At 54.0% G+C, this 24,331-nt stretch overlaps 1 protein-coding gene across 1 annotated transcript in view; it reads left to right on the forward strand.

Annotated features, from left to right (window-relative positions):
- Window positions 1-24,331, forward strand: part of C8B (complement C8 beta chain) — a 228,595-nt gene that overhangs the window by 153,181 nt on the left and 51,083 nt on the right. Inside the window, exons 8-9 of the mRNA XM_078670066.1 lie at window positions 1,663-1,791; window positions 1,885-2,048. Coding sequence (XP_078526192.1) covers window positions 1,663-1,791; window positions 1,885-2,048 — 293 coding nt within the window. The remainder of the gene's footprint in view (window positions 1-1,662; window positions 1,792-1,884; window positions 2,049-24,331) is intronic.

Genomic DNA, 24,331 nt, shown 5'->3' on the forward strand with positions numbered 1-24,331 from the left:
TCCCCCTGCTTACACTCCACGTTCTCCCAAGTGCTCTGGGGCAGATTCTAGGCTGGTTTTTGAAAGTAATTCATCACTAAATCAATGTTATAATTTTTAAGGCATATCTAATTGGGGCACTTCCAGCATCTCCTTTCCACAGTCCCCCCTTTCTCTGTTTGGACAAACCTTTTTTCCTTTGTTTTCCTACCAACAGGGGTGAGTTTGGTGGATGCACTGGGTTTTCTGCCACCTTCTCAGTTGACTTTCTTCGGCTCATGTGACTTCTGCATGCTTCTTCGTCTTTCTTTCCTCTTCATCGCCCGTTAGGAGTCAAGCTCTTAGGTTGCTGCTCTACTGACACCTAGCCAGTGCGGACCCTGCTGGGGATGACCCAGAAGCAAATCCGCACTGAGGCCTGCCAATCCCAGCGGAGCCTCAGAGCCGCCTGTGACCACTGCTCCCCTACACCGAATTCCCATGAATGGTGCACACCACCTAACATCGGCCGATCCACTAGCTGAGCACACCTAAGCCTTCACACCACCTGTTGCCACCCGGAGAACAGTTTGAAACCACAGCTGCAGTCCCACTGGGCACAGAAGCACTACTTTTAGGTGAGACGCTGGAGAAACTCATGTCCCCCGCGGGCTCACAAGTTTTTTTTGTTGTTTTTTTTATTGAGAAATACATGAGTGCACTAGTGCCATTTAATTTACAGGCCCTGGGTGCATGTAGTACCACTTTAATAGGGACATGCATGTAAATAAATGGTGCCATTTTTGTGTCAGCCTTTTTCCATGTTTAAAGAAGAGAGCACACACAAACACTGGCTACCAGTGGTAAAGTGTGCAGAGTCCTTAAGTCAACAAAAATGAATTTAGCAAAACAGGAGTGGTGAAGCCAAAAGGTTTTGGTACGCCCTGCAAAAAGTGCCAAGTTTAACAGTGGCCTCATAGTGTTTTGACGCCAGTATGCATGCGTGCGGGCGGAATTCCGCTCGTACGCGGAGATTTTTGTAAAGCGCATGTTACGTGACGAGCTGGGTTCGTCATCAGCGTAGCAGGAGGCTACCTCATGACGAGCCCAGCTCGTCATCAGCGTGGAAGGGGTTAAGACCCTCTACTCTTAGGAGAAAGATGTCAATGAAGTAATATTTAATTTGTGCATCTAGAGTATGATTTATCTCATTCATAAATAAGCTATGATCCATAAAAGAAGATTATGGAGCATAGTTATTGGAGCATAGAACATTATTAAAAGGCGATGTTTTATCAGGTGCTAGTGTACACGAAGGAGGGATGTGCTGGTAAAAGTGTTAGCCATAGCATCTGGAGAGAAAGAAATTCTGTTTTGTCCTTGAATGGCACTTGGAGAGGATGAGACGTACGGGTGATATTAAGTCAAGAATGTGAAATGAAGGTGTAAATTGCATTTAAAACGAGATGCCAACGATTTCTACATGGATAACTCTTCCAGGGAATTTACAAAACATAGCAGTGACTTAGTCAAGGATATTGAAATATACTAAAGGTTGAAAGAAGAAGTTGTTCATGTTTGTGCCCGGATATTACAAATAATAATAACACGTCAACGAAGAGTCAAATTAGAATAAGAGAACTAAAAGCAACTTGCACATTAAAATAAGTATTAAATGCATGATTCTATGTATTTCTCTTGAAGGATATACTTTCAGTGACATCCAGTCCTGTGTACAAGCTGGATTCAACATTGGAGGAAACATTAAAGGCGTCTACGTGAGCGTAGGAATGTCCGGTGGTTCATGTGAAGCTTTTCTAAAAGAAGTAGGAGGTAAGCAAAAAATTATATTTTGTATACAAGAGTTTTCTTTTTTGATCGTTCAGGAAAGTGGTTTAATACTTTCTTCTTGACTATATTTCACAGACAGCAAATATAATAAAAAATTTGTCGAAGACTTTGTGGTTCTTGTTAGAGGTGGAGCAAGTGAGCACATCACAGCACTTGCTTACAAGAACCTACCAACCGCAGATCTGATGCAGGAGTGGGGGGATGCAGTGCAGTACAATCCTGATGTCATCAAAGTAAAGGTATCGTGCAGATATTGTTTTGAAATGTTTTAAATGTGAGTTGATGAGGGTTTTTCATTTCAGTGCCACTGTGCCTGTGCACTCCAGAGTAACTTGTTTTTGTTAATGTCATTATTTTATTAAAATTTTTGGGAATAACATAATTCAAACATGTTTACCTCATTTGGGTGGTGGTCTACCCAACCAACCACACTAGAGATGTTTTTGGGTATAAATCTGTATATTTAATATTGCACCAGCTTTATAAACGTGCGTTTGTTTTCTTAAGATATATATAGTCAATGACATGAACTTATATTTTCTTTAACACTGTATTTAAGTATCGTCTTGTGTTTAGCAGACTTGGAAATCTCAGAACGCCATAGAGTGCGATGGCTTCAATGGCTTGATCATAGGGATTGAAGTTTCTTTCAATATCGATACATCGATCACATTTGTTATGTCAAAGTTTTGAAACCTTACTGATGCTTTGCTTTCTCATGCTGCTCACCCTTCTTTCTCATTATCGGTCAATCGGTCACTGTGAAAAATCATTACCCAAAAAAGCGTATAAAGTGCTTATCTTGATATAGCGCTATAGTATATGACCCGAAGCAGTGCCAAAACCTGTCAAAACTGAATACAAGTTTTGCATCCAAAAATTATGGATCTCGACACTTCAGAATTCACACAGCTGAAAAAATCTTTTCATCCTGTAGAAGTCTACACTGTTTTTGTTGCATGTTACATAAATCAAATAAAATAATTCAATGTTTTTAAAAATGGACGGTTTAGTAAAATTGTGAAGTTGCTTAATTTTGTTATTCTAACTGCCTTTCTGCAAAGTGTGTTTAGTTTATTTTCGCCTCTGAGATACCTCAAGTCCCCAAAACAATCAGTGAAATCATAAAAAGAAGGATTTGCGTTCAAGGGTTCTTTTCTACAGTTTCTTATTCATTTCTCCTTTGTGTGAGTGATAGTGCCTTATAATTTCATCAGAATAGTTTTCTTCAAGATTTTTGAAATACATGAGTGTCTACACAATACCGAGTGTCTCCACCACTGTCCTGCCAATTTGTTACACTCCATAATCCATGGGTGAATGACTTCAATGGTACTCAGTCATTTTCAAAAAACATTGGGACCTTCATTTTTCGGAAACTGTACGAGTCAATGGTGAAAATGTGTGGCCTTGCTGCCCTGGAAGTTGCAGTAATAAACCTGTGAAACCGAGGAGACACTCTGTCCTAAGGAAAATTGTGAATTCCCAACAGAATGAATATTAATTATCTTTCAGCACTCACGTTTTATTCGTGTCACTTTAGCGAAATGAGTGCAAGGGTAAATGTGGAAATGGTAAAATCGTAGAAAAGTGTATAGAAATAGAGAATAGTGGTTAACATATACACAGTGGCAGCTAGTGACATCTGAAAGTGAGAAACAGTGTCCCGGGAACACATGGTTGGGGTCAGAGAAAATCCCTGGAATGTCCAGGGTTAAATGACAGAATCTGAGGTCAATATCAGAATAATGAGTTGAATTGAATTTAATAAGTGCAACACTAAAAAAGCAACCAGCCGACACGTGTTTCGTCACAAATTGGAGTGATCCAGGGCCGGACTGGCCGTAGTGGGCACCAGGCAATCCCCCGGTGCGCCGCGCCGGCTGGGGGCGGTTTGGGGCCCCTGGGGGCCGTTTATGTTTCAGGGCCATTTTTACTATAACAAAATCATCCGAAAACAGCACCGGCAAAGAGCTCGGCGGCACCTCCAACCCCCCTCCCCCACCCGAGTGAGGAGGGGGGCCGGCCGAGCACTTTGTTAGGACCGGTTTTGGTTCCCAGTCCGGCCCTGGAGTGATCCCGTGACTCTTCAGGACTTTTCTCTGGCCCCAACCACATGTGCCCGGGTCTCTGTTTCTCAATCCATTTTGTGGGTTTCTGGACTCACATAACTGCAGGGGTTTTAAGGTGTTTTGTTCCCCCGACCTGGCAGCACCGTACATACATATAGCTTTCCAAACTTACACAGAATTAGCTTGAGCGCCATTCTTCCTGTCGTCACTAAAAAATCCTTACATCAACAAAGGACATCTGAAGGGCATAAAAGTTGGGGACTAATGTAAACAGGGTTCAGAGGGGGAGGGTTCTCTCCTGGGAAATGTTGGAAAAAAGAGTGCACAAATGGGCATTTTAAAGCACATCTGAGAATAGAAGAAGGTTTATAAAGCGCAGACATTACCTAAAGGGGTTAGAGTGCTTTACAATATAACAAACAAACTACAGACCAATGTCTCTGATATGTTACCAGGCAGTCTGTGTTATTGTTTATGTCCTGAAAAAATGGCTTATATTTATTGCTTGCATTTGTAATAGTACGTGCACAAAATAACACTCACTCCTTCCTCAGTTTGACTCCTTTCTGCCGCGCTGGGCCCAAGAACTTACGGAATCAGGTTATGTTGTCCAAGGCATAGACTTTTTATTCACATCAACACAGATAATTCCCCACAACCATTATGAGAGTAAAAGTATTCTACATGGATATATATCAATATACACTGCATCAAATTTTAGCCACACCCACCTGTCAAAGGCAGGAAGGAAATGAGGCACAACATTACAGTTGAACTTCATCTTGGCCTTACACTTGAATTTGACCGACTCGGCTTACCCACTCAGCTGCGCACATTGTGCCAGCAGGCCCCAACGTGCTACGGCAAACAGTTGCATATTACGAGAGTAAATGTATTCTTCTTGGAGATATCAGTATTCACAGCATCAGACATTAGCGACATCCACATGTAAAAGGCAGTAATGAAATTAGGGACGACATTACACCTGCACTTCCGCTTAACCTCACACTTGAATTTGAATTTGGCCGACCCACTCAACTGTGCACATTGTGACAACTGACCCCAACAAGTTACAGCAAACAGTTGAATACTTGCAATCCAGGACACCGCAAAGCGCACCGGCCCACCGGGGTACTTGAACACAGGCAGCCTCCCCAAGGTTCTATTCAGTCCATACGTAGCGGGTTAGGGCAGTATAGTCCAGGACCACCAGCAGGTCGGTCCCCTCCCCGCCTATCCTCTTCACACATCCATCCTACCCCCTCCTGGGGTCCATCTAGTCGTTGAACCTCCATTGCTGTGCATGCTCCTTTGCTGTTATCTGTCAGCGCTCCGCCTTCGCCTTTGTCTTCTGTTAGTGGTTTCCGACGCTTCTGCGGCTTCCATGGGGTCCAAGAAGACAAAGGGGATGAGACCCTGCGAAGCCGCCTTAAGTAAGTAAATGTTCGGTTTCGGTTTCGAATGTGTATTGGAGACATCACCTCTACCAGCTCCCAGAGGAGGCCCGGTTTCGTGGCGTGACTAAGGGCGCTCCTCTCCTAGGCACGGGGGGGGCACCTATTCAGGGGTGGAAGAGCCTGCTTTTGGCAAACCAGTTTTATTATTCAAGCTACAAGCCATTTGTCAGGCCATAAATACAGGGCTCGCAGGACATGCTGTAATACTGTTGGTGAAGAAAACACCAGGCTCTTGCCATTGACGTGCAACCCCTCGACAGTCCAATGCAAATTGTACATGTTTTATTTTCTTCATTAGTGCAAGCAGCAGATCCCAGTATATGGGGAATATGTAGGAGGCTGGGGGAAATTAAGGGTACAGGGGATGGAGTAAGGGTGCAGGAGGATTGGTATTGTAGCTTCTGATGGAGCAAGAAAGAAATACGAAAGAAGATTCCCACAGGAGGGTATGTGATAAGAGCTGGTTTGACAGGGAGAGGGCACGATAGCACAAGGGCTGGGAGGCAAGAAGGGAGGAAAGAGGCGGCCTGGAGCAGTCTAACATAGCTGTGCCTCAGGCAGCGCAGGCTCTGGGGCACATGGCTGCACAATAATATATATTATGATTTGTGCGTTTGTCAGAGTGCATCCCACCCGTCCTCTTTCGCACAGAACAGATTTTCCCAATCCTGGGTGTTTGTTTAACACACTGGTGCATTCTGATATTGTGTTTCCAAGTGTAAACAAACATACTTGTAGAGTGCCTATGATATCCAGCCGACATGGATGTTACAGTTACACAGTCTACACACATTCATAATGTATGATCAAAATTTACCCAATCTCTACTTTGGGTTTGTCAGCAGACTCACGCACCCGCTGAGCTAGGTGGGGTGGCCTTATGACGTGTCTGGCTACTTGCTCGAGTCCTCTAACCTTTGTGCTGACAAGCGCTTGTCCTTTCAGTTTTGCTGCTACGCTGTATGTACGCAGGACACGCAGCGACCCGCCGAACTTGGATTTCATAGGACTTACAAAAGACTAACAGCCTGATTCATCAACGGGACGTTTTGCGTGGCCCTAATAGCGATTCATAGCGAATCGCTATCAAGGACACGCAAAACGGTATTCATGATGAATTTTGAGAAAGAAAAGCGATTCGCACGCGGCCGCAAATACCGTTTCCGAAGAACGAAAATCGCATTAAAAACGCTATTTCCGGCAACATCCGTGTCGGAATAGCGATATCTCTAATAGCGAGATCGTCAATAGCGGGACCGCAAATAGCACGAGATCGGGAAAACAGGAAGTCGCATTTCGAGCACAGCGATGACATCACAACCAGGAAGCAGCCAGGGCCCACCCCCATTCACCACAGTGAGGCAGACCTCGAGGCAGCAACAGAGATAGCTCCTGCAAGGACACCTGCTAAGTTGGACTACCACCTCCAATACCACTGCAGCAATGGCTGAGGATGCAGTACCTGGGCCCAGCAACCCCGGGCGCAAGAGGAAACTCAAGTTCTCCGAACAAGAGTTGGAGCACCTAATTGAAGGGGTGGTGGAGAACCACTCCAAACTTTTTGGGAAAGACTCAAGGAGGGTGCCCGAGCAGGAGAGGCGCAGGATCTGGCTCACGATAGCGGCCGCAGTGAACTCTATGGGTGTGGCCGACAGGTCACTGGATGACCTGAAGAAAAGGTGGTAGGACCTCCGAGGTCGTGCCAAGGAGAGGGTCGCCGAGAGGCTGGGAGAGTCCCTGGGCACTGGAGGGGGAGGACCTACAGTCAATCAATCAATCAATCAATCAATCAATCACAGCATTTATATAGCGCACTACTCACCCGGAGGGTCTCAAGGCGCTGGGGGGGGTGGGGTCTGCTACTGCTCGAACAGCCAGGTCTTGAGCTGCTTCCTGAAGGCGAGGTGGTCCTGTGTCAGGCGGAGGTGGGTCGGAAGGGAGTTCCACGTCTTGGCGGCCAGGTGGGAGAAGGACCTTCCTCCTGTGGTGGCTCTTCGGATGCGGGGGACGGCGGCGAGGGCGTGGTTGGTCGATCGAAGCTGGCGTTTGGGAACGTAGAAGTTGAGGCGGCTGTTGAGGTATCCTGGGCCTTGGTTGTGTAGGGCTTTGTGTGCGTGGGTGAGGAGCCGGAAGGTTATTCTCTTGTTGACCGGGAGCCAGTGCAGGTCTCTCAGGTGCCCGGAGATGTGGCTGCGGCGGGGAATGTCCAGGATGAGTCGTGCTGAGGTGTTCTGGATCCGCTGGAGTCTCTTCTGGAGTTTGGCGGTGGTTCCGGCGTAGAGGGAGTTGCCGTAGTCCAGACGGCTGGTGACGAGGGCCTGGGTGACCGTCTTCCTGGTCTCGGTGGGGATCCATCGGAAGATCTTACGTAGCATGCGCAGGATGTTGAAGCACGACGAGGAGACGGCGTTGACTTGTCTGGTCATGGAGAGGGAGGAGTCCAGGATGAAGCCCAGGTTGCGTGCGTGGTCTGTGGGTTTGGGTGCGCTGCCCAGGGCGGGGGGCCACCAGGAGTCGTCCCAGGCGGAGGGAGAAGATCCCAGGATGAGGACTTCCGTCTTGTCCGAGTTCAGTTTCAGGCGGCTGTTCATCATCCAGTTGGCAACGTCTGTCATCCCTTCGTGTAGGTTGGCTCTGGCGGTGGCGGGGTCGTTGGTGAGGGAGAGGATCAGCTGGGTGTCGTCGGCGTAGGAGATGATGTTGAGGTTGTGCTGGCGTGCGATGGTTGCGAGGGGGCTCATGTAGACGTTGAAGAGTGTTGGGCTGAGCGAGGAGCCTTGAGGGACGCCGCAGATGACTTCGGTGGCCTCCGATCTGAACGGGGGGAGGCGGACTCTCTGTGTCCTTCCGGCGAGGAAGGAGGTGATCCACTCCAGTGCCTTCTCCTGGATTCCGACGTTGCTGAGGTGCTGTACTAGGGTACGGTGGCAGACAGTGTCGAAGGCCGCGGATAGGTCCAGGAGGATGAGGGCCGCTGTTCCTCCGTTGTCGAGCAGGGCTCGGATGTCATCGGTAGCTGCGATCAGGGCGGTCTCGGTGCTGTGGTTGGCCCGGAAGCCAGACTGCGAGAGGTCGAGGGAGCCGTTCGTCTCGAGGAAGGCGGCCAGTTGCTTGTTGACGGTCTTCTCGATTACTTTTGCCGGAAATGGGAGCAGCGAGATGGGGCGGTAGTTCTTGAGGTTGGTGGGGTCGCTGATGGCTTCTTAAGTAGGGCGCTGAGTTCGGCGTGCTTCCAGCTCTCCGGGAAGGTCGCGGTGTCGAAGGAGGTGTTGATGATGTCCCGCAGGTGGGGTGCGATGACAGTGTCGGCCTTGTTGAAGATGTGGTGAGGGCAGGGGTCTGTCGGAGATCCGGAGTGAATGGAGTTCATCGTGTGGACGGTGTCTTCGGTGCTGATCGGGGTCCAGGCGCGGAGGGTGGTTGTGGGGGGCGGTGGTTCGGTCGTGGTGTGCGTCGGTTGAGTGCTGAAGCTGTTGTGTATGTCCGTGATCTTGTTGTGGAAGTAGGAGGCGAGGGAGTTGCAGAGGTCTTGCGAAGGGGTTATGTCGTTGTTTCCGGCGTTGGGGTTGGAGAGCTCTTTCACGATGTTGAATAGTTCCTTGCTGTTGTGTGCGTTGTTGTCCAGTCGTTCCTTGAATGCGGTTTTCTTGGTGGTGTGGATCAGTTGGTGGTGTTTTCGGGCGGCGAGCTTGAGGGCAGTCATGTTGTCCGGTGTTGGGTCTCTGCGCCAGGTTTTCTCGAGTGCTCTGCAGTTCTTCTTGGAGCTCTTGAGTTCGTCGTTAAACCATGGTGCTTTCTTGCTGCCGGGTCGGCTCGGCGTGGTCTTCAGCGGGGCGAGGTCGCTGATCCATTTCGTGAGGTTGGTGGCCGCTTGGCTGGGGTTCGTTGTGCTGGTAGGAGGGTTCATGCTCAAGGAAGTAGCGAGTTGGTCTGCAGTGATCTTGTTCCAGCTTCTGCGGGGAACCTGTTGCTGGTGATGGTGGAACGTGGTCCTTCTGAAGCTGAAGTGGACGCAGCTGTGGTCCGTCCAGTGGAGTCCGGTGGCGTGGCTGAAGGCGATGTCCTTGCTGGCAGAGAAGACGGGGTCGAGTGTGTGTCCGGCGTAGTGGGTGGGGGTGGTCACCAGTTGCTTGAGTCCGAGGTTGGCGAGGTTGTCCAGCAGGGTGGTGGTGTTGCGGTCGTTGTTGTTCTCCAGGTGGAAGTTGAGGTCCCCGAGGAGGATGTAGTCGGCGGAGGGGAGGGCGTGCGGGCTGATGAAGTCGGCGATGTCTTCGCTGAATTGTGTGCGTGGTCCCGGGGGTCTGTAGATGAGGGTGCCTCTGAGGGTGGTCTTGGGGTTGGCGTGAATCTGGAAGTGCAGGTGTTCGGCGGGTGCAAGGGTATCGTCGGTGTCGGTCGTGATGCGGATGGTGTTCCTGTGGATGATGGCGATGCCTCCTCCTGTCTGGTTGACGCGGTCCCTCCGGATGATCTTGTAGCCGTCCGGGATGGCGATGGCGATGTCGGGCGCTGAGGAGGCGTTCATCCAGGTTTCCGTGAGGAAGGCGACGTCTGGGGCTGTGTTGTCGAGCAGGTTCCAGAGCTCGATGGCGTGTCTGTGGACGGAGCGGGAGTTGAGCAGGATGCACTTCAGGTGGGTGCTGCTGGAGTTCAGCTTGGTGGGTGCTGGTGTGGCGTGAGTCCGGTTGCAGGTGAACTTGCAGGAGTGGCAGCTGAAGGGTCCGTGGGTGCGTCTCGGTGTGGCTTGGTAGCAGCCCGGGGTTCGGCCGGTGTTGAGTGCGTTGAGTTCGGTGGCGTCGTAGGTCCGTCGGGTCGGCTTCCGTCGGTGGGGGCCAGAGGTCCTGGCACTGGGCGTGGTCCAGGTGCGGACGGGCGCAGACGGGCTTACCTTTGGCGCACCTTCGGCGCACAATCGGCGCGCCCGCTGCGCGTGACCGCTGCGTGTTCGCACGGTCGCCATTTATATCGAAGTGCGAGGGAGGGAGGAGCAGCTGGGAGGCGGGAGCGGGGAGGGCACAGAAAGAAAAGGGGGCGTGGCAACCAACGGAGGCGGGAAGCGGGGAGCGGGGCGGGAGGTTACCGGGGCAGCAGAGGGGAGAAAGTACACGAGCAAATACAGGAAACAGAAGAACAGTAAAACAATGGGGCACACAGCAGGAGAATCACGGGGCACAATAGCCTGAAGGCAACAGAACAGCGATCACAATACCAGTAGCAGATGCCCTGACCTCAGGAGACCACGCAGCTCGGCAGCAGGGGGCGTGGTCGGCCGGCGGCAGGCAGGGACAGTGAGGCAGGCGGGGGGCACACGCAGCAGCTGGTGGCCGTGCGGCGCGGGGGTGTCCTAAAGCTAGGTCACACTCACCTGCGTCGCACGGTCGCCATTTATGGCCAAGTGCGAGGGAGGGAGGAGCAGCTGGGAGGCGGGAGCGGGGAGGGCACAGAAAGAAAAGGGGGCGTGGCAACCAACGGAGGCGGGAAGCGGGGAGCGGGGCGGGAGGTTACCGGGGCAGCAGAGGGGAGAAAGTACGCGAGCAAATACAGGAAACAGAAAAACAGTAAAACAATGGGGCACACAGCAGGAGAATCACGGGGCACAATAGCCTGAAGGCAACAGAACAGCGATCACAATACCAGTAGCAGATGCCCTGACCGCAGGAGACCACGCCGCTCGGCAGCAGGGGGCGTGGTCGGCCGGCGGCAGGCAGGGACAGTGAGGCAGGCGGGGGGCACACGCAGCAGCTGGTGGCCGGGCGGCGCAGGGGTGTCCTAAAGCTAGGTCACACTCACCTGCGTCGCACGGTCGCCATTTAAGGCCAAGTGCGAGGGAGGGAGAAGCAGCTGGGAGGCGGGAGCGGGGAGGGCACAGAAAGAAAAGGGGGCGTGGCAACCAACGGAGGCGGGAAGCGGGGAGCGGGGCGGGAGGTTACCGGGGCAGCAGAGGGGAGAAAGTACACGAGCAAATACAGGAAACAGAAAAACAGTAAAACAATGGGGCACACAGCAGGAGAATCACGGGGCACAATAGCCTGAAGGCAACAGAACAGCGATCACAATACCAGTAGCAGATGCCCTGACCTCATGAGACCACGCCGCTCGGCAGCAGGGGGCGTGGTCGGCCGGCGGCAGGCAGGGACAGTGAGGCAGGCGGGGGGCACACGCAGCAGCTGGTGGCCGTGCGGCGCGGGGGTGTCCTAAAGCTAGGTCACACTCACCTGCGTCGCACGGTCGCCATTTATGGCCAAGTGCGAGGGAGGGAGGAGCAGCTGGGAGGCGGGAGCGGGGAGGGCACAGAAAGAAAAGGGGGCGTGGCAACCAACGGAGGCGGGAAGCGGGGAGCGGGGCGGGAGGTTACCGGGGCAGCAGAGGGGAGAAAGTACACGAGCAAATACAGGAAACAGAAAAACAGTAAAACAATGGGGCACACAGCAGGAGAATCACGGGGCACAATAGCCTGAAGGCAACAGAACAGCGATCACAATACCAGTAGCAGATGCCCTGACCTCAGGAGACCACGCCGCTCGGCAGCAGGGGGCGTGGTCGGCCGGCGGCAGGCAGGGACAGTGAGGCAGGCGGGGGGCACACGCAGCAGCTGGTGGCCGTGCGGCGCGGGGGTGTCCTAAAGCTAGGTCACACTCACCTGCGTCGCACGGTCGCCATTTATGGCCAAGTGCGAGGGAGGGAGGAGCAGCTGGGAGGCGGGAGCGGGGAGGGCACAGAAAGAAAAGGGGGCGTGGCAACCAACGGAGGCGGGAAGCGGGGAGCGGGGCGGGAGGTTACCGGGGCAGCAGAGGGGAGAAAGTACACGAGCAAATACAGGAAACAGAAAAACAGTAAAACAATGGGGCACACAGCAGGAGAATCACGGGGCACAATAGCCTGAAGGCAACAGAACAGCGATCACAATACCAGTAGCAGATGCCCTGACCTCAGGAGACCACGCCGCTCGGCAGCAGGGGGCGTGGTCGGCCGGCGGCAGGCAGGGACAGTGAGGCAGGCGGGGGGCACACGCAGCAGCTGGTGGCCGTGCGGCGCGGGGGTGTCCTAAAGCTAGGTCACACTCACCTGCGTCGCACGGTCGCCATTTATGGCCAAGTGCGAGGGAGGGAGGAGCAGCTGGGAGGCGGGAGTGGGGAGGGCACAGAAAGAAAAGGGGGCGTGGCAACCAACGGAGGCGGGAAGCGGGGAGCGGGGCGGGAGGTTACCGGGGCAGCAGAGGGGAGAAAGTACACGAGCAAATACAGGAAACAGAAAAACAGTAAAACAATGGGGCACACAGCAGGAGAATCACGGGGCACAATAGCCTGAAGGCAACAGAACAGCGATCACAATACCAGTAGCAGATGCCCTGACCTCAGGAGACCACGCCGCTCGGCAGCAGGGGGCGTGGTCGGCCGGCGGCAGGCAGGGACAGTGAGGCAGGCGGGGGGCACACGCAGCAGCTGGTGGCCGTGCGGCGCGGGGGTGTCCTAAAGCTAGGTCACACTCACCTGCGTCGCACGGTCGCCATTTATGGCCAAGTGCGAGGGAGGGAGGGGCAGCTGGGAGGCGGGAGCGGGGAGGGCACAGAAAGAAAAGGGGGCGTGGCAACCAACGGAGGCGGGAAGCGGGGAGCGGGGCGGGAGGTTACCGGGGCAGCAGAGGGGAGAAAGTACACGAGCAAATACAGGAAACAGAAAAACAGTAAAACAATGGGGCACACAGCAGGAGAATCACGGGGCACAATAGCCTGAAGGCAACAGAACAGCGATCACAATACCAGTAGCAGATGCCCTGACCTCAGGAGACCACGCCGCTCGGCAGCAGGGGGCGTGGTCGGCCGGCCGGCGGCAGGCAGGGACAGTGAGGCAGGCGGGGGGCACATGCAGCAGCTGGTGGCTGTGCGGCGCGGGGGTGTCCTAAAGCTAGGTCACACTCACCTGCGTCGCACGGTCGCCATTTATGGCCAAGTGCGAGGGAGGGAGGAGCAGCTGGGAGGCGGGAGCGGGGAGGGCCCAGAAAGAAAAGGGGGCGTGGCAACCAACGGAGGCGGGAAGCGGGGAGCGGGGCGGGAGGTTACCGGGGCAGCAGAGGGGAGAAAGTACACGAGCAAATACAGGAAACAGAAAAACAGTAAAACAATGGGGCACACAGCAGGAGAATCACGGGGCACAATAGCCTGAAGGCAACAGAATAGCGATCACAATACCAGTAGCAGATGCCCTGACCTCAGGAGACCACGCCGCTCGGCAGCAGGGGGCGTGGTCGGCCGGCGGCAGGCAGGGACAGTGAGGCAGGCGGGGGGCACACGTAGCAGCTGGTGGCCGTGCGGCGCGGGGGTGTCCTAAAGCTAGGTCACACTCACCTGCGTCGCACGTTTGCCATTTATGGCCAAGTGCGAGGGAGGGAGGAGCAGCTGGGAGGCGGGAGCGGGGAGGGCACAGAAAGAAAAGGGGGCGTGGCAACCAACGGAGGCGGGAAGCGGGGAGCGGGGCGGGAGGTTACCGGGGCAGCAGAGGGGAGAAAGTACACAAGCAAATACAGGAAACAGAAAAACAGTAAAACAATGGGGCACACAGCAGGAGAATCACGGGGCACAATAGCCTGAAGGCAACAGAACAGCGATCACAATACCAGTAGCAGATGCCCTGACCTCAGGAGACCACGCCGCTCGGCAGCAGGGGGCGTGGTCGGCCGGCGGCAGGCAGGGACAGTGAGGCAGGCGGGGGGCACACGCAGCAGCTGGTGGCCGTGCGGCGCGGGGGTGTCCTAAAGCTAGGTCACACTCACCTGCGTCGCACGGTCGCCATTTATGGCCAAGTGCGAGGGAGGGAGGAGCAGCTGGGAGGCGGGAGCGGGGAGGGCACAGAAAGAAAAGGGGGCATGGCAACCAACGGAGGCAGGAAGCGGGGAGCGCGGCGGGAGTTTACCGGGGCAGCAGAGCGGAGAAAGTACACGAGCAAATACAGGAAACAGAAAAACAGTAAAACAATGGGGCACACAGCAGTAGAATCACGGGGCACAATAGCCTGAAGGCAACAGAACAGCGATCACAATACCAGTAGCAGATGCCCAGACCTCAGGAGACCACGCCGCTCGGCAGCAGGGGGCGTGGTCGGCCGGCGGCAGGCAGGGACAGTGAGGCAGGCGGGGGGCACACGCAGCAGCTGGTGGCGTGCGGCGCGGGGGTGTCCTAAAGCTAGGTCACACTCACCTGCGTCGCACGGTCGCCATTTATGGCCAAGTGCGAGGGAGGGAGGAGCAGCTGGGAGGCGGGAGCGGGGAGGGCACAGAAAGAAAAGGGGGCGTGGCAACCAACGGAGGCGGGAAGCGGGGAGCGGGGCGGGAGGTTACCGGGGCAGCAGAGGGGAGAAAGTACATGAGCAAATACAGGAAACAGAAAAACAGTAAAACAATGGGGCACACAGCAGGAGGATCACGGGGCACAATAGCCTGAAGGCAACAGAACAGCGATCACAATACCAGTAGCAGATGCCCTGACCTCAGGAGACCAAGTCCCTCCAAACACCCCCCTGGAGGATCGCGTTGAGGACACGCTGGAGGAAGAGGCGTGTATTGGAGTCACCCAAATGGACTCATCCCGCCCCACCCAAGAGAGCCAAGGTAAGTGGCATGCGACTGCGACCCTGTCCCCTATGTATGGCCATGACCCTATAGCCTCCCATAATGTTCCAAAGTCATGCCATTGGTGCACATCAGTTAATGCCCTAAAGCATTGTGGGACATGTAGTGTGGGCACAATGTACAAGTACCCAATGCAGCCAGACAGGGCCAAAAGTACGCAATGCTATAGGCAGTCAGGGAATGTCACCCAGCATGCATGTAGCAACTGCACGTGTGACAGATACATGCAACTAATGTACGTCCACTTCCCCTCACAGGTGGCGCTGACAGCAGCGACAGCGAGAGGCTGCACATAGATGAGGATGCACAGGATTACGAGGAGGAGCAGTTACACACACAGCCTCCTGCGTCTGCCGCAGCAACAACACCTGCAGCCCGGCCCACTACCACTGTGCCTCCAGCCTCTGCCGCTGCACCAACACCTGCAGCCCGGCCCACTACCACTGTGCCTCCAGCCTCTGCCGCTGCACCAACACCTGCAGCCCGGCCCACTACCACTGTGCCTCCAGCCTCAGTGCTGCACCAAGACCTGCAGCCCGGCCCACTACCACTGTGCCTCCAGCCCCTGCCGCACCGGCAATGCCTAGCTTGACACCACCAGCAGCTGGCGCACCACCATCAGGTCCCGCGACAGCGGCGGCACAGCGGCCACCCACTGTGGCAGTCCAGCAGAGCAGGCGTGGCAGTGCTCGCCTGCAGACCAATGCTCCCAGCACCAGGAGGGGGAATGTACAGCGGCTGCCGAGCTTGAGTGTTGAACGTCGCATGCTCCGGATTCATCAGATGCAGGCACGCCGGCAAGGGGCCATACAGCTGCAGCTGCATAACATTGGCCGCAATGTGGCAGGGGTGGGGGACCGGATGGACCGCATGACGGCAGCCATGGCAGGTGTGGGGGAGGGGATGACCCACATGACTGCAGCCATGGAGGCCAACACAGCTGCAATGATTAAACAGCGCAACACGGACCAGCGCCGCCACCCTCAGCTACTGACCCGGCAGACGGCTTACACCCGGTCAAACTATGTGATTGGCAATGCCACCTTGCAGCTATCGCGCCGGTGCCTGGCGCAGCAGCAGCAGCTCATTCAATGCTGCGAGGATGTTGCCAGGGTACTTGAGGGCCTGACCACTGCCGTGATGGCACTTCACCCTGCTGTACCTGCCACTGTCGGGGGTGACGATGGCAGTGAGGGGACATCAAGTGTGAGCAGCCACTCTGCCTCACACGTAGGGGCGCTGAGACGCAGCACCAGGCCCAATGCAGGGACACGTGCGGTGGATGAGGAGGAGCCGGAGAGGCGCTTGGGTGCTTCGCGCCGGAGGCGCACCTGACTGAATAGTACTTGTACAGGCACAGGCTGAACATAAGCCTGCCCTGTGTATTGGACGCAGCAGTATGCTGAAATACTGTTAGCAATGAAAGGATGTCAACTGGAAACATTATTGTGATTCAAACAATAAGATTTAATTTGGCAGCACACATTGGCGTAGTGCCATTATTAACTTTTGCATGCAATTGTGATATGTTGGGTGAGGGGAGAGGGTTCACTAGAAACAGTTCATGGTGATGTGGTTGCGGCGTCTGTGACCTTCAGCTGGGTTCTCCCCGCGTGCATGACGCCCATGTGCAGGTGGCCGGTCGTCCCCTTCCGACTCACTGCCAGATATGTCAACAGGTATCCTGCGCTTGGTGGCAATGTTATGGAGTATTGCGCAGACAGCCACAATGCGGCAGCACAATTCAGGACTGTAATACATGGCCCCACCTGTCTTGTGCAGTATGCGGAACCGGCTCTTCAGTAGCCCAAAAGTCCGTTCTATACAATTCCTTGTCCGTATGTAAGCAACGTTGTACCGCCGTTGCTGTGGTGTTGCAGGGTTGAGGAATGGGGTGAGGAGGTATTCCCGGAGGGCGTAGCCACTGTCACCTGAATGAGAGGAGCAGAGGGTGAGTGCCTGTGCTGCGCAGCTACTTCATTGCAATGTGACATTGTTGACAAAGTGTACTTACCAAGTAGGTGTCCTTCCCCAAAGTCTCCCCTGGCCAGTCGTGTGTGGAGGCCGCTGTGCCGGAATATGAATGCGTCATGGGTACTTCCTGGGTACTGGGCCACAATGTCCGTTATGATTGTCTTGGCATTGCAGACCATCTGTATGTTAAGGGAGTGGTAGGACTTGCGATTCCGGTACATGTACTCCGTCGCAGCTGGTGGGCAGATGGCGATGTGGGTACAGTCTATGCAACCTATCACAGATGGGAAATGGGCCACATTGTAGAATTGTAGCTTTGTCAAGTCCAGATCCTGTTGGCTGGTGGGAAATGTGATGTGTCGGTGTAGCTGGGTAAGCATTGCGTCAACAAAACTCCTGAGGCAGCGTGACATGGTGGGCTGGGATATCCCCCCAGCAACCGCTACTATCCCCTGGAAGCTCCCAGAGGCCAGGAGGTGCAGGCTACACAATACCTGTACATGTGTAGGCACGGCATTGGTCCACCTTGTTGGGTGCTGCATCAGGGGGTCAAGGTCCTGTATTAGCTGGATTATCATTTCCCCATTCAGGCGGTACTTTGCATATATCTGCTCCATGGTTTGGCCCAGCAGGGTGACCCGCTGGCGGAATATACTCTCCTGTATTCTGCGTCTCCTCCGTGCTGCTCACTGTAGCCTTCGCCGCCTGACCACTGTTGGACCTGGGCCTCTTGGCAGGGTCATCCCTAAACTTTTTGCCTTCCTCCAATACTCTCTCTGACCTATTTTTGTTGGTTTAATGACTCTGGGCACTTTACCACTGCTGACCAGTGCTAAAGTGCATATGCTCTCCCTGTTGTAAAGTGTACATGTGATTGATGTCCATGATTGGTTCATTGGATTTACTGTTAGTCCCTAGTAAAGTGCACCAGGAGTGCCAGGGCTTGTGAATGCCAATACTGCTAGTGGGCCTGCAGCGCTGATTGCGCCACCCACAGAAGCAGCCTTAAAATGTGTCTAGGGTCTGCCATTGCAGAACCTGCGTGCAGTCTGGTACTGTCACACTGGCTGGGCAAGTGCACACACTTGCCAGCCCCTAAACCTTCCCTTAACTTCATATTAGTCACCCCTATGGTAGGCCTGAGGGCAGGGTGCATTGTAAGTGTAAGGTAGGACATGCCCTGATGTGTGTGGCATGTTCTAATAGTGAATTACTGCCAAATTCGTTTTTCACTATTGTAAGGCTACCAGTTCCCTTCTAGGCCAGATGGGCTGCTGGAATTATTACACTCTATAATCCCAGCAGGCTCAGGGAACATGGTAGAAATTAATGTTTAGTATGCCTGAACTCAGAATAATAAAATACTTCTTTTAGTAAAGTTTATTTTAATATCCTGTGTTTGCAAATGCTACTTTTAGAAAGCTAGCATTTGCTTGCCTAACCATTTCAGCCCGCCTCTGCTTTTGTGTGTATCTGACTGTCTGAGTTGTGTGAGTGACAGGGCTGGGAGTTGACAGGTTGTGAATAGCAGGATGACACCTTAGTGGGTGGTGGGAGTTTCCCCTGAATGATGCATCAGGCTGTGCTCTGCCCCCACAATGCTGGCTCCGCCCTCCTGGGGAGCGACTGATGACTCAGCCTGCACCTGGCCCAGGAAGGACCGAAGCTTGTCAACAAAGTGCTCAGGCTGCCCCTGTCCTCACAATGCCGGCTCCGCCCCCCTGGGGAGCGGCTGATGTGCCTGCCCTCACACTGAATGCAGAAGCAGAAGTACCCACCACAAGTGCTCAGGAGCTGAGAGCAGTTATGCAGAGGCCCCCCTGGCCAGTGAGAACAAAAGAAACTGTGTATAAAAGTAGGAGCCCTGCTCCTTGTAAATCAGAATCCTGTTTTACCACAAAGAACCTCTGCCCGAATAGAAGGAGAAGAAGACGCTGGAAGGACTGGCCTGCTGCTTGCCTTGCTGAGGAAGGAGAGGAGAAGACTTTGCTAAAAGACTTTGCTGATTTGTGCTTGAAACTTTTCTCCAAGGGCTTGATTGAGCTTGCCCCCTGAACTGAACCCCAGGACCAGTGGGTTCTCCTGTGCTTTGGCTCGTCCCCTGCCTGAGGCCGAGTATTTCCTCCCGCCGGAGGTGAAGTCTGCCCCCTCTAGCCCCCTCCTAGGGCCGTGGTACTCGGGAGCCAGCCTGCCCTCTTGCCCTTGAGAGCCTCGCTCCACCCAGGAGTCGCTCTCTGCCCCAGGGCTAAGGCCGGCCGCTCCTCTACCCCTGCCTGCTTCACGGAGCCCTTGAGGAGACTTCAGCCCCTCCCGCCGGAATCCCGGGGACTCGAGCAGCCTGGACCCCGTGCATCTGATTGCACCCGGCTGCCCTGCCTTGCTCTGCCCCCCCAGGAGAGGCCGCACCCCGCACTGTGAAGGGTGCCTTGCCTCCCGGAGATCTCCGCTGTCAGAAGGGACCCCTCTGCACTGACATTCCTGAAAGAAAGCATTCCTTCCCTGTGCCTTGGCCCCAGAGGCTCCTCTCACCCTTCCCTGCTCCTCACTGCAGCCGGGAGCCCCCACCTCTGGAAAAGGCCCGGGGCTCCTCTGATCGCCTGCTGGCTGCTCTGCTCCGAGCTCAGCCCCCACCTCTGGAAAAGGCCCAGGGTTTTTCAAGCCCCTCTCTGGTGTCCATTCCAAGCCTACCGCGAGATGCGTGAGAGTTGGTAGGGGCCGAGTCAGTTTCGCCCTTGAAGGCAGGAGAGGCGCTGCAAGGCGCTCTGAAGGCCGGGGAGGGTCCCAAAGCCCCAGAACAGAGAGAGGCTTTCTCTTTGAAAGGAAAGAACACTGAAAGAACTGTTTGGGAATAACACTAAACAAAGATTGCTTATTACTGAGAAAGAACTGTGGCAACTTAACCTAAAGAGTAACTGGAACCTGCATTTGAAATAACCAAGACTGTATTTACAAGCCTGCTTGAAATTTATATAAAGAGAATATATTTTTACAAATACAGTTTGGTGTCATTGTGTGGTGGGTTGGTTGTGACGGTGTAATATTGCAAATGTTTAACCTTACATGCCCCAGAGATTAGCCTAAGACTGCTTAAGCCACACTACCTAGAGGGTAAGCAGAGGTTGTCTTGAAGGTAACCCTCAGCCCTGACGGGGAAGAGAGAGGCCCTGCTTGTCGCTAGTGCTGCACTGCGCCACCCAGAGACTCCCCCTTCCTACATTGGACGCAGCGGTGAGGATAGCGAATTTACATTTGCAGTGTTTTTACCTTAACTGCTGACCATTGCACAGTGATTACAGTCCAGTAACTTAAAGCCACAGACATTTTTTGTTGATTTATGATTTGCGAGAAGAGATCTCCATGTGTTTTTGAAGTCATGCCTGTGTCAGTGAAAATGGAAAGGGCAGCATCCATTTCTTCTATTGACTGTGATTGGGAGAAACTAGAAAACTACACCGGGAAACAGCTCAAGAGCTTCTGCAAAAATTTGAACATTTCCATGACCGGACTCTCCAGAAGGGAGCAGTTCCAAAAGGCGCTGAGGGCCTGGGTCAAGGCAAGGAATGCCCCTGGAAAGGATTTTGAATTTGAGGATGCAGAACAGCAGCTGGAGGGACCCCTGACTCCAGAGTGGAGGGGTGCAACCTCCCCATTGGGTAGCAGTGTTTCTGTCCGAGGTCTGTCGCCAGAGGAGCTGGCGGACAGACAGGCAACCCGAGATCATGAATTGAAGTTGGCAGAGCTGGAAATAAATGGGCAACTGGAGCTAGAATCTAGGAAGTTAGCCCTGGAAGTAATGAAAATGGAGCTTGCGCATGACTTAAGAATGAGGAAACTTGACTTGGAGCTCGAGGGGCTTGAGGCCAGAAGGGCTTCAGCCCAGCAACAAGAAATATGTGAAGCTCAGAGATTGAGCTTTGCTGAGTTGGAGGTGGAGTCCAGCTCAGATGGTGGCAGCAACATTAAGGTATCTAGTGCAGACAGCATAACGCGCACACCTAGAGGTATGGCACCTGACTTGGAGGGGGTTAACTTACACCAGGAGGTTCAAGGGCATGAGGTAGCTCCAGTAGTGCGCAGCGTCCCTGAAGGGAATAGGGTAGCTGGCGTAGGAGTTCATGGTCCTAGTGGAGGGAGGGTTTCCCCCATGGTTGAGGTCCTGGTGGGTGAGTGTAAGGACCGCCCAGAAGAGTGTGGGTTGTGTGACAGAGACAGTTCGCTACTGTCTGGCCAGTCTCAGAAGAATGGTGCGGAGTATGTGTGTGAGGCGCTGGATGGTGAGGTGAAGGATAATTTGGTTAACCCTGCTAGGGGGCTGTGTAATCCAATTGTGGGAGAGCATATTGTAAGTCCCAGTTTTCCAGAGCTATGCCAACACCTGTTTGAGAGTGAGTTCTCTGACCCCAGGGAGCTCACATTGGAGGCAGACCTTGTGGTGGATTCCAGAGGGTCTGGAGAGGCATTGGGGTGTGATCCTGTGGGGAGTGGCTCAGGTATCTTCCAGCCCAGAGTGGTGGAAGTGGCGCAGAGTAGCCCAGCTAGGTCCTGTAGTAGTGAGATGGGTGTAGGGCCTCACGTCCTGTCCTTAAGAGGAAGGAGTGAGAATGGGTTTTGTCCCGGTAGTGCCCAACCTCAGTCTCAGAGCCTGGATGGTTCTTTAAGGGAACACCAGGTGGGGAGCCTAGGCTGTCCGGATGAGTCACCCTCTGAGGGGGATCCCCCAGTGGCTAGAGAACGTGGAGGCTCTGTAAACAGAGCTCCAGTAGTTCTGGTGACTGGCAGTACCACTCCAGTTGGGAGGGTGCAGAAGTCCAGAAGGAGGGGCGAGAGGGGGAAAGAGTCCCCAGTGGAAGAACCAGTGGGTCAGGGGCCAGCCAGCAGGGCTGCGTCCCCAGTGAATGACCAGGGGGACACCACTTCTGTCCTGGGGGATCTTCCCACACTGTCAGAGGGACAGGGTTTGGGAGATCTGCGCCAGGCAGACTGTCGCAGAGCACATGAGCTATGTGCCACCCTCAGGGGGGGCAGGCGTGCTCCCCGGAAAGTCCTGGTGCGTCAGGCAAGTGTTCAACTGCAGGGTTGGGTCCCTGAGTTGGAGGGCCAGGTTCAGGTGTTGTCTGACCTGGAGGGTGGGACCACTGTAATCAGTGTCCTGACCCATGTCACTTCTAGGGGTACCACTCCAGTTGGGAGTGGGCAGTACTCTGGAAGGGGGTGCAGAGGGAGGGAGTCCTCGCCTCTGACCCCGGTAAGGCTTGAGGGTTTAGACCCTAGGTTTAAGGGCCAGGTGCAGGGTGTCCCCCCTGACCTGGTGCCCCAGTTGCAGGATAGCACCCCTGAACTGGTGGGCGAATTGGGCAGGTCACCTGCCCCAGGTGCCCTGACAATTCTGGAAGGGGGTACCACTCCAGGTGGGAGGGTACAGAGCCCCAAGGAGGAGGACCGGGTGTGGGAGAGGCCACCCCAGTATTTGGTACAGCCGCCAGGTACAGACCTGGGACTGGTGGGTCAGTGCCAGGATGTCATACCTGACCTGACAGGAGGGAGAGTGGACAAAGGGTGCCAAGCACCTGGGGTTACTACCCCCCCCCTCTTTAAGGCCACAGAGGTTTGAGAGCCCTGAGAGGCATGAGGCCTGGGTCTCATCTCTGACTACCGTCAGTGGCCGCTATGACTTGATGTCTGTCTGTTGGGACACACCTGTGAGCAAGTTAAGGTTAGAGACTGCACAGGTGGTGTCCACAGAGGAAGAGAAGGGTGCCCCATGGATTAGCTGGGTGGACCCTGAGAGTATGGACAGAGGATTTGAAATAGGTTCAGTTTGGCGTAGAACTGGAATGTGCCCCTGCTGTTGCGGGCCAGGTCCATGTTCTATCGCCCTAAGCAGGGAAGCCCATCACAGTGGTGATTGGTCTACCCTGCGTTTTGGCTGGAAGGGGGTTGTGTTGGACCTGGGCCTCTTGGCAGGGTCATCCCTAAACTTTTTGCCTTCCTCCAATACTCTCTCTGACCTATTTTTGTTGGTTTAATGACTCTGGGCACGTTACCACTGCTGACCAGTGCTAAAGTGCATATGCTCTCCCTGTTGTAAAGTGTACATGTGATTGATGTCCATGATTGGTTCATTGGATTTACTGTTAGTCCCTAGTAAAGTGCACCAGGAGTGCCAGGGCTTGTGAATGCCAATACTGCTAGTGGGCCTGCAGCGCTGATTGCGCCACCCACAGAAGCAGCCTTAAAATGTGTCTAGGGTCTGCCATTGCAGAACCTGCGTGCAGTCTGGTACTGTCACACTGGCTGGGCAAGTGCACACACTTGCCAGCCCCTAAACCTTCCCTTAACTTCATATTAGTCACCCCTATGGTAGGCCTGAGGGCAGGGTGCATTGTAAGTGTAAGGTAGGACATGCCCTGATGTGTGTGGCATGTTCTAATAGTGAATTACTGCCAAATTCGTTTTTCACTATTGTAAGGCTACCAGTTCCCTTCTAGGCCAGATGGGCTGCTGGAATTATTACACTCTATAATCCCAGCAGGCTCAGGGAACATGGTAGAAATTAATGTTTAGTATGCCTGAACTCAGAATAATAAAATACTTCTTTTAGTAAAGTTTATTTTAATATCCTGTGTTTGCAAATGCTACTTTTAGAAAGCTAGCATTTGCTTGCCTAACCATTTCAGCCCGCCTCTGCTTTTGTGTGTATCTGACTGTCTGAGTTGTGTGAGTGACAGGGCTGGGAGTTGACAGGTTGTGAATAGCAGGATGACACCTTAGTGGGTGGTGGGAGTTTCCCCTGAATGATGCATCAGGCTGTGCTCTGCCCCCACAATGCTGGCTCCGCCCTCCTGGGGAGCGACTGATGACTCAGCCTGCACCTGGCCCAGGAAGGACCGAAGCTTGTCAACAAAGTGCTCAGGCTGCCCCTGTCCTCACAATGCCGGCTCCGCCCCCCTGGGGAGCGGCTGATGTGCCTGCCCTCACACTGAATGCAGAAGCAGAAGTACCCACCACAAGTGCTCAGGAGCTGAGAGCAGTTATGCAGAGGCCCCCCTGGCCAGTGAGAACAAAAGAAACTGTGTATAAAAGTAGGAGCCCTGCTCCTTGTAAATCAGAATCCTGTTTTACCACAAAGAACCTCTGCCCGAATAGAAGGAGAAGAAGACGCTGGAAGGACTGGCCTGCTGCTTGCCTTGCTGAGGAAGGAGAGGAGAAGACTTTGCTAAAAGACTTTGCTGATTTGTGCTTGAAACTTTTCTCCAAGGGCTTGATTGAGCTTGCCCCCTGAACTGAACCCCAGGACCAGTGGGTTCTCCTGTGCTTTGGCTCGTCCCCTGCCTGAGGCCGAGTATTTCCTCCCGCCGGAGGTGAAGTCTGCCCCCTCCTAGGGCCGTGGTACTC

This window comes from Lissotriton helveticus, chromosome 1_2 (assembly GCF_964261635.1).
Source record: "Lissotriton helveticus chromosome 1_2, aLisHel1.1, whole genome shotgun sequence".
NCBI lineage: Eukaryota > Metazoa > Chordata > Amphibia > Caudata > Salamandridae > Lissotriton > Lissotriton helveticus.